This window comes from Asparagus officinalis, chromosome 7, assembly GCF_001876935.1.
Source record: "Asparagus officinalis chromosome 7, Aspof.V1, whole genome shotgun sequence".
NCBI lineage: Eukaryota > Viridiplantae > Streptophyta > Magnoliopsida > Asparagales > Asparagaceae > Asparagus > Asparagus officinalis.
Genome location: NC_033800.1, coordinates 81,334,753 through 81,344,926, shown reverse-complemented (window position 1 = coordinate 81,344,926; position 10,174 = coordinate 81,334,753). Strand labels below are relative to the sequence as shown.

The window sequence follows — 10,174 nt, the reverse complement described above, 5'->3', positions numbered from 1 at the left end:
CTGACTACTTTATTTATGATAGGAATGTAAACTTCCTACAGAAGAATGATTGCTAAACTGGCGTTTGTTATAGGAGGAATTGAATGGCTATATAATATTTACCAAAAAAAAGGTGACAGTTGTCATGTTTTTATTTCTTTCAATCATATCATAATTAGGCTGGTTTTTTAGGACATCTGATAAGTTTTGAGTACACTTTTACCGTGAATCATCAGTCTCTTATATTTAGACCATGATTTTTGAGAATACCGTACTTAATCAAGTTCTTTATATTTCGTTTATTTTACCCAATCAAATTCATTCGAATCATCGTACATTCCTTGTAAGAACATTAGTCCAAGTACCCCTCTTGCTAATTTGTTGGTACAATGAACGATAAGAAGAAGAACAAAGAAATAGAGATATGAGAAGAAATTTTCACTAATTTTTGTTTCACAAATTTTCACTAATCCATGTTAAACTAACTATACAAATTCTGAATATTTAAAAGCTGCAAATAGCTTGTCGACTAAATTCTACAGAGTGAGAAGAACATGGGGAATATCGATGCTTGAGTACAGAGTCTAACAACACCCTATCCATAGCTTTAGTTCCTCGCCTTCTAAGCAAGGATAGAATATACTTCATGAATGCTGCATCACAAGGCAAAACGATAGGACCATCGCTTGGTAGTCCGTGCTCATCTTTAGACATCTTCAAGAGTTCGACAAAGATAGTGCTTTCAAGGAAAGCCAAAGGAACCATGAATCTCTTTGCATCGGAGGTATATATGACGAAATGGCCTTTTTCTGTAACTGATGTACTGCATGCATCAAAATCATGTTGAACTTCGTTTTTTGCAGAAGATATTTTTTTGGCTAAGGCCGAAACCTTGCGCCACTTCTTCACCATCTCAATAAGCTTCTTGGTGTTCACCATTGTGAATGTCTAGATATCACTCTGCTTGGAGAACAAATATTTCAGTTTCTAGTTTCTGGGGTTGAGTATGTGGTGAGAAGAATAGCAGTGCTGGCCATTAACTTATAGGAACGGAGAGTGGCCCCATGATAAGCTGTAGAAATTTGTATGCTATTTAGGTGAGGAAACAGAGCCATGTGCTTAGTGAAAGAGAAGATGGGATTGTATGAAAGATGTTTGGATTTGGTTGGGGTGTTGTTATCCATTGGGCTAGACGTTAAGTGTGCGGATATAAATCACTTCTTTTCTCTGATGCTTGGAAGAACTAATTGGCAAATTGCCAGATCCATTCTAATGCTCCAGGTAGAGGAAGAAAAACAATGTTTGACATACAAAATTAAACATACAAAATTGTTATCTGCAATCTGACAATGTGACACAGACGTTGCACAATTGAATCGGCAATGGAGCCCTTTTCACATTCAAAAAAAATGACTGAAACGCAACATGGAAGATAATGTGTTTGAGTGTCAAGAACTATTTTACCAAAAGTTTCAGTGAAAGGATAAAAATAAAGAATCGAGCAAAGACATAATCAACCAAAATGGTAGTTCCTGTCCACCCCAACTAAGTTTTTTTAACTTATAACATTGGAATGCAATAGACTTTAAATAAAAAACGGGAGTACACAGCGCACTCCTTTTTAGACATTTGCACACTTGAAACTTCTAACTTGGCGCTTCCTTCACTTTTATGTAACCTTCAACACTGTGAGAAAGAAGATCACTCACACATGGGTGACCCTTCAAAATTTAAACCACAATTGCATCTCACAGCGTAACCTTAAGTTTTCACCAACTAATCTCATGAAGTGAAGATTTGCAACTTCCTAAATTAAAAGTTCAATTTGGAACATGGCTTGTCTAACAGAAGAAGAATGGTGATGCTGTTTGCTGGACCCTGTACTAACCTATGTCTCATCCAATGGAAAGTAACTGCACAACCAAATCCAAACATCTTCATCGAATTTCGTCTTCCCATCTGCTAAGCACATGGCTCTGTTTCCTCTCCAAGACTGCATACCAACTTACGCAGCTGGTCATGGGGCCGATTTCTATTCATATAAGAAGAGGGCCATAGCGTCTGCTATTCTCATCACATCCCCAATCTCAGAAACTAGAAATCAAAATATTTGTTTCCAAAGCAAAGGTATATTTACATATTCAACAATGGTGAACTCCAAGAAGATTATTGAGATGGCTAAGAAATGGCAAAAGGTGGCTTCATTGGGCAAAAGTGCCTCCTCATCGCAGACCGGTGCTCAACTACATTCTGATGCTTGCAGTACATCGGTAGCAGAGAAAGGTCACTTCATTGTATATACCTCGGATTCGAAAAGGTTCATGGTTCCTTTGAGATTTCTGGGGAGTGTTATCTTTGTAGAACTCTTGAAGATGTCTGAAGATGAGCTTGGTCTACCAAGTGATGGTCCTATTCTATTGCCTTGTGACTCAATGTTCATGGAGTATGTTCTAACTTTGCTCAGAAGGCGAGGGTCAAAAGCTATGGACACGGTGTTGTTAGATACTGTTTTCAAGCACCAACGTTTCCCATGTTCTTCGCACATTATAGGGTTGAATCAACAAGCTGTTCGTAGCTTCTGAATCTTCTAATTCCTTGTAAAGAGTTACAATTTTGTAGATGAAGTTTAGATAATGGTATGTGATTAACAAATCTTTCAGCTGCCTAACGAATGAAAAATATTCAGCTTTCATCTGGAATTGATTAACATTACGCAGTAAATATTATTAGAATCGTTGTTAGAAATTCCAATTGTGAGTGCATATTTTAACTTCTACATCCTTGGAAGTTAATGCGTGAAAATGCCAAAAAGACAAAGATCACGGTAAATTTTCTTAAAGCTATCTTAAGCTTATGAGGTTTCATCCTCCGAAATAAAGCTTATTTGCTAGATTGACTATAGATATAGTAGTACGAATTAAAATGGATGGCTGCTTTTGTTGGCAGATGCAGTAATTTTTTTGCTATGGACTAATGCTGAACTTGCTGAGATTGGAGTAAAAAAAAAAAAGAAAATTGTGGAAAATAGATATGGCTTTTGTGTAGCACTGGTGATAGATTTGTTGAGAAAAAATTTAGAGTACACAACTCTATACTTACTAATATTGGACCCAAACAAGTAAACTAATCACTTGTATTATACCCACAATAAAGGACACTACAACACTTTTCAAAGATCACTCACAATTTGAAGAGAAATACAAACACTCAAAAGAAAGCTCACAACTCACTTATTTTGGTGGACACTCACACAAGCTTACACTACACTCAAGCTCACTTCTTTCCTACTTAAACAAATGAGAGACCAAGACCCCTATTTATAGTTGAGTAAGAGGGCTAGGAAGTGTGTGAAAGAATCAATCCTAACCATACATTAGTAAGAAGTTTCTAGAAGAATAAATACTAGCCATACACTTGTATCAACCTAAAAACGTCTTGGTAAATATTTTGTAGGATGTCTCTAGCTAGAAAGAAGTTCTAGAAAATTATTCTAGAACAATCTAAGCTGGTGAGAGATTCTAACACTCCCCTCATCACCATCTTTATTCGCTCTTGCAATCACTCCAAGTCATTCCTCAAAATTCTGTAAACTTAGAAGGATTCAAGCTCTTGGTCAAAATGTCCGCTACTTAGTCTTTGCTCTTGATTGGTTGCATCTGTATTTCTCCTTGTAGCACCTTTTCTCTTATGTAGTGATGATGGATCTCTATGTGCTAAGTTCATGCATGAAAAATTGGATTCTCTGCCAAACGAATTGCCGACTGATTGTTATTGTACAATGGAACTGTATAATCTACTAGTTGATGTAGATTGTTCATTAGTTGTATCAACCATGTACTCTCTTGAGCTACCATTGCTGCTGCTCGACACTCAGCTTCAGTGATAATGATATAGTCGGCTGTCTCTTACTACACCAAGAACTTGTTCCAGAACCAAGCTTAAACAAATACCCTGTTGTTGATCTTCTGGTGTCATGATCTCTTGCATAGTCAGCATCGCAGTAACCAACTAACTTGTAGTCTCCACCTTTCTTGTACAAAAGACCATAATCAATTGTACTCTTCACATATCTCAGTATACGTCGAACTGCTTTCAAATGATGCTTCTTTGGATTTTGCATGTACCGACTCATCACACTAACTGCATAAGAAATGTCAAGTCGAGTCAAGGTTAAGTAGATCAGACTGCCTACCAATTTTCGATACATTGTTGCATCTTCCAAATCTTTTCCTTCATGCGCAAACATTTTGGCATTTGGTTCCATTAGCGTCGAAATCGGCTTGCATTCAAGCATTCCGAACCTCTTCAACAAATCTTTGGAATATTTTTGCTAACAAAGAATTATTCCTTCTTGTGTGCGATCAACCTCTAGACCAAGGAAGTGCTTGAGCTGTCCAAGTTCCTTCATTTGGAAACGAACTGATAAATTTTCCTTCGTCCTAAGAATTTCAGCCTCATCATCACCGATTATGATTAAATCATCTACATATACTAGCATGATAGCTAGCTTTCCATCATTGACTTTGACAAATAACCTGGAATCTGCAAGTGTTACTGAATAACCACTTTGTGTTAGAAATTTAACAATCTTACCATACCACACACTGGGTGCTTGTTTCAAACTGAAAAGCACCTTCTATAGTTTACACACATATTTTGGATGATCTTGGCTCTGAAAACCCATTGGCTGAATGTAAAACCCCGTGAATTTTGGAAAATAATATGAATTATATTGATAAATGAGCTCTAATTATGATGAATACTATTTATGGATGAATTTTTATGCTAACAATTGATTTGAGATCAATTAAGAGTATATATAAGAGTATACAAAAGTTAAACAAGCACAAAGAAGAAATCTAAAAAATGACCAGTTAAGAGTATATCTACATTACACACTGATACAGTTCGAATCTAAAAAAACTAAAAAGATAAAAGTTGTAGTATCTTCAATAGATTTCTAACACATTTGAAATCATCTCATTCTGAGATCGGACATGAAAGTTACAGCTAAAATACCGAAGACTATTTTCCCAATCTGACTAGGTTTTCAATTTTAGGTTTGGACTATTTTGATTCGGCTTTGCAGTTATATATATACAAGTTTACACACGAAATACATCTTTTCATCAGTATTTCAAATCCTAGAAGCCCATCTTTCTCTCTCTCAAACTCTAATTATAATTTTGTGGCTCACTACCGTGCTAGCATGCGAGCAACCATTTGGTGGCTCTCCATTCGAGCCACCAAATGATGGCTCGCACCCACGCGAGCCATTAGCTTTGGTCCTTGTATTTTTGATGTGTTTTGACCGCCACAGGCTTTTCCAGTTCATTCAGTTTGGACTTGTTTCGTCGTTATGCGCATTTATTTATTTCGTTGACCTGCCCGCTTCACCGATTCGCTTTATGCGTTTCGTTAGCTTGTAGGTGGCTGACGAGTGCACGGGATACTTGGAGCTGACTGATGAGCGTGCAGGCTTGTTGTAATGTCATCAGCGATTCGTCACTTTGTTGTTTAGACGGCTCGTCATCTCGAGCTATGTTCAGGACCTATAGGTAACTTTTGACGCCTATAACAAGTCCAACTGGAAGTACGTAAAAGCCACCCTGGCAGTCGAGTCGTATCAAAATGACTCGGCCAAGACCAAGTGGCTCGCTCGGCCAAGACCGAGCCATCCCATGGTGGCTCGCACAGTTCCAAGCCACCGTAGGGTGGCTCGAGTCCAAAAATGCCGAAAACACATGTTTTGATAGTTTTCTCGAGATTCTTTCGTTCCAGAGCCTCCCCAACTATTTTAAAGCTATCCCTAAATGTGGTTAAGCGGTTATTAACTGAAGATAAGGTCAAATCAGCAATTCTTCTCTGAAAACGCTGCGTCCGAAGCCTATAAATACAAGCCTAGGGTCCTATACGTAGGGGATATGAAATTTTGGCGAGGTGTTGTCCTTGTGAAGAGTGAATCGCGAATTTCAGAGAGGCTAGTAGATCTTGGCGAAGTTCTTCAGCATAAAGAGGGAGAGTTCGAGAGATCTGAAGCTCATTCCTCTTTCCTCATGATCAAACTTGATTTTGATCTCGAGAAGAGTAGTAATCTCACTTGGTCGAGATTATTTACTTCTGCGATTGTTTCCTTTGTGAAGTAAGATAATTGAATTTTTGTTATGTCAACCGGATCTAATCCGTATCGGTCTACGGACTAACGCGTCCCCGACACAGGCAAAGATCTCACGCAAGCAGTGGGTGATAAACATGTAATAGAGTAGTCTTATAAAAAGATTAACTCTTTTAAATTTATTGTAATTGATAAACGTGTAATGGATTCAACAAATAAACTAACTTTCAACGCAGACATAGAAGATGGTTGGATTGCGACTTCAGGATGATATCGAAAGGAGGTTGGCGGAATATCACAGTGAAGCTATGCACAAGTCAATTCAAGATCCAAGATCAAGCTTCATGAGCAAATCAACTTGGTACACTAGATTAGGATTTTTATATTGTGTGTAAATGCTTTAAGTTCAATATCACACCATACACACAATTCTTGATTTTGTGTGATTTTAAAAAATATTGAGTTATTAGTTTATAGGATTTAATTTATCTTTATACATATTTTATTAAGTCTATAAAACCATTTGAAAAGATTTCAAAACATTGTTTAACTCAATAGTGAAAAATCAAGAAATTTATATACACACGTATTTACAAGTTTTGTAAAACTGAGAGATTTCATAAACGGGGAATGATATTTAGAAAATTTCTTTTGTAACATGTTCATTTATATGTTTATAAACAATTTCCCAAATTTTATATCTTTTGAAGTTTTTTTGATATTTTGAAACAAGGTTCAAAGTTGATATTTACTGTTCATTTTAGGTTCTGTGCATGTTTTGAGTCGACTTGCTACAATAATGAGTCGACTCATAAAGTATTGCACAGAAGGTGTTTTTAATCTATTGAGTCGACTGAAAAATCAATGAGTCGACTGATACAGTATATAGTCGACTCTTACCTGTGTCATAAGTCGACTAATGAAGTGTTATACAGTTAGTTGTTTCATTTGCTGAGTCGACTGACAATCCAATGAGTTAACTCATGTACACAAAAGTCGACTCATGTCTGTCATAAGTCGACTCATAATATGATCGTTGCACAATAACGGCTGGTTTCCATATTTTGTGTTTTTAATGTTTTTATTGGTTTTTGTTGGTTTCTTGGGCTGGTTTCTTCTACTCTATATATATCCCATTACATTTAACACTCAAAACCACTAAGAAAAATTTTAAACAAGTTTACAAGGGGTATTAAAGTTTGTTTAGTGTGTTTACAAGTTTTGTTTGTGAAGATATTTTCACAAGAGGAAGAAGATATCATCTTTGGTGTTTGAGCTTCAATCTCTCATCTCTCTTACTCTTGTCATCTTAGAAAAGTTTCACTAAACTCAATCCCAGCTTTACATATTTATATTTGTTATTTATCTTTTCACTAAACTAGATTTACAATTGAGCTAGGTTTTGTTATTGTTTATTATTTCACACACAACCATTGAGCTTATAGTATTATCACACATTGTGTAATTTGGGTCGTGGGTGTGATTGAGTGAGCTTACACTTAGTTCTCATCTTGTGTTAGAGAACAAACTATTTGTTATTGAGCATTCATTGTGAGATAACTTTGTAATATACTTGTACACCGAGAGGAGTGTGTGATGAGAGACATGATCGATTCCAAGAGGAGTGACGTTGGTAGTAAATCCTAGGGAGAGGTTGTAAATCGGAGCACTTGAGGAATGCGACACGGGCTAGGACAACACTTAGAGGGTGTAGAGTGTGATTGCAAGAGTGTGAGTTGTGAAAGTTTTCAGTGAGCTAGAAAACTGAGATTGTGAAGCGTAAACTTTTTCGGCTAGCGTTGAAAATTGGTTGAGATAGTAGAGCTCGCCTCGAGAATTGGGAGCAGAGACGTAGGTCAGAATGTCCGAACTCCGTGATCATTTTCTTGTGTTTGCACTGGTTATTTGCCCACTATCTTGTTTATATTGTCTCATAGTTTATATCGCCCTTTGTTTATTTGTTATCCTTGCATATGTCTCATTGTATATCATACTTGCTAGGACATTGTTAATAAATTTTTATTTGGCATTAATATCGGATTAGATTAGCATATTACCCAATTCACCACCCTGTAGTGTAACTTCAATAATGAGAGGGAAAACATATAAGTTAGTAATTAGGAAATGACTGAGCATCAATCTATGAAACTGTTGTCATGTAAACGAGATCTTTATTACTAGGAGAGACTACTTGGGGGAATAATGTGTTTGCTTATTACTTTGCTCCAAATTATCATTATGTTTCACCTATTACTTTAGATGAATTAAGTAAACTACCATGCTATATGGTTTTCGGAAAGACTTTATCTTTCTTCTATTATTTTAGATGAAATCGGTAAACTCCTTTCATTTGCTGGAATGCCCAAACTTATTATACCGAATAATGAAATTTAAACTGACTACTTTATTTATGATAGGAATGTAAACTTCCTACAGAAGAATGATTGCTAAACTGGCGTTTGTTATAGGAGGAATTGAATGGCTATATAATATTTACCAAAAATAAGGTGACAGTTGTCATGTTTTTATTTCTTTCAATCATATCATAATTAGGCTGGTTTTTTAGGACATCTGATAAGTTTTGAGTACACTTTTACCGTGAATCATCAGTCTCTTGTATTTAGACCATGATTTTTGAGAATACCGTACTTAATCAAGTTCTTTATATTTCGTTTATTTTACCCAATCAAATTCATTCGAATCATCGTACATTCCTTGTAAGAACATTAGTCCAAGTACCCCTCTTGCTAATTTGTTGGTACAATGAACGATAAGAAGAAGAACAAAGAAATAGAGATATGAGAAGAAATTTTCACTAATTTTTGTTTCACAAATTTTCACTAATCCATGTTAAACTAACTATACAAATTCTGAATATTTAAAAGCTGCAAATAGCTTGTCGACTAAATTCTACAGAGTGAGAAGAACATGGGGAATATCGATGCTTGAGTACAGAGTCTAACAACACCCTATCCATAGCTTTAGTTCCTCGCCTTCTAAGCAAGGATAGAATATACTTCATGAATGCTGCATCACAAGGCAAAACGATAGGACCATCGCTTGGTAGTCCGTGCTCATCTTTAGACATCTTCAAGAGTTCGACAAAGATAGTGCTTTCAAGGAAAGCCAAAGGAACCATGAATCTCTTTGCATCGGAGGTATATATGACGAAATGGCCTTTTTCTGTAACTGATGTACTGCATGCATCAAAATCATGTTGAACTTCGTTTTTTGCAGAAGATATTTTTTTGGCTAAGGCCGAAACCTTGCGCCACTTCTTTGCCATCTCAATAAGCTTCTTGGTGTTCACCATTGTGAATGTCTAGATATCACTCTGCTTGGAGAACAAATATTTCAGTTTCTAGTTTCTGGGGTTGAGTATGTGGTGAGAAGAATAGCAGTGCTGGCCATTAACTTATAGGAACGGAGAGTGGCCCCATGATAAGCTGTAGAAATTTGTATGCTATTTAGGTGAGGAAACAGAGCCATGTGCTTAGTGAAAGAGAAGATGGGATTGTATGAAAGATGTTTGGATTTGGTTGGGGTGTTGTTATCCATTGGGCTAGACGTTAAGTGTGCGGATATAAATCACTTCTTTTCTCTGATGCTTGGAAGAACTAATTGGCAAATTGCCAGATCCATTCTAATGCTCCAGGTAGAGGAAGAAAAACAATGTTTGACATACAAAATTAAACATACAAAATTGTTATCTGCAATCTGACAATGTGACACAGACGTTGCACAATTGAATCGGCAATGGAGCCCTTTTCACATTCAAAAAAAATGACTGAAACGCAACATGGAAGATAATGTGTTTGAGTGTCAAGAACTATTTTACCAAAAGTTTCAGTGAAAGGATAAAAATAAAGAATCGAGCAAAGACATAATCAACCAAAATGGTAGTTCCTGTCCACCCCAACTAAGTTTTTTTAACTTATAACATTGGAATGCAATAGACTTTAAATAAAAAACGGGAGTACACAGCGCACTCCTTTTTAGACATTTGCACACTTGAAACTTCTAACTTGGCGCTTCCTTCACTTTTATGTAACCTTCAACACTGTGAGAAAGAAGATCACT

The 10,174-nt window shown here is 36.4% G+C and overlaps 2 protein-coding genes across 2 annotated transcripts; one reads left to right on the top strand and one right to left on the bottom strand.

Moving 5' to 3' along the window:
- On the top strand, nucleotides 1,873-2,669 carry LOC109849578 (auxin-responsive protein SAUR64-like). The gene has a single exon (XM_020419425.1). It carries the CDS (start codon nucleotides 1,950-1,952, stop codon nucleotides 2,559-2,561), a length of 612 nt encoding a protein of 203 aa, XP_020275014.1. The 5' UTR covers nucleotides 1,873-1,949; the 3' UTR covers nucleotides 2,562-2,669.
- On the bottom strand, nucleotides 3,827-4,243 carry LOC109847441 (uncharacterized mitochondrial protein AtMg00810-like). Its single transcript, XM_020416669.1, has one exon. It carries the CDS (start codon nucleotides 4,241-4,243, stop codon nucleotides 3,827-3,829), a length of 417 nt encoding a protein of 138 aa, XP_020272258.1.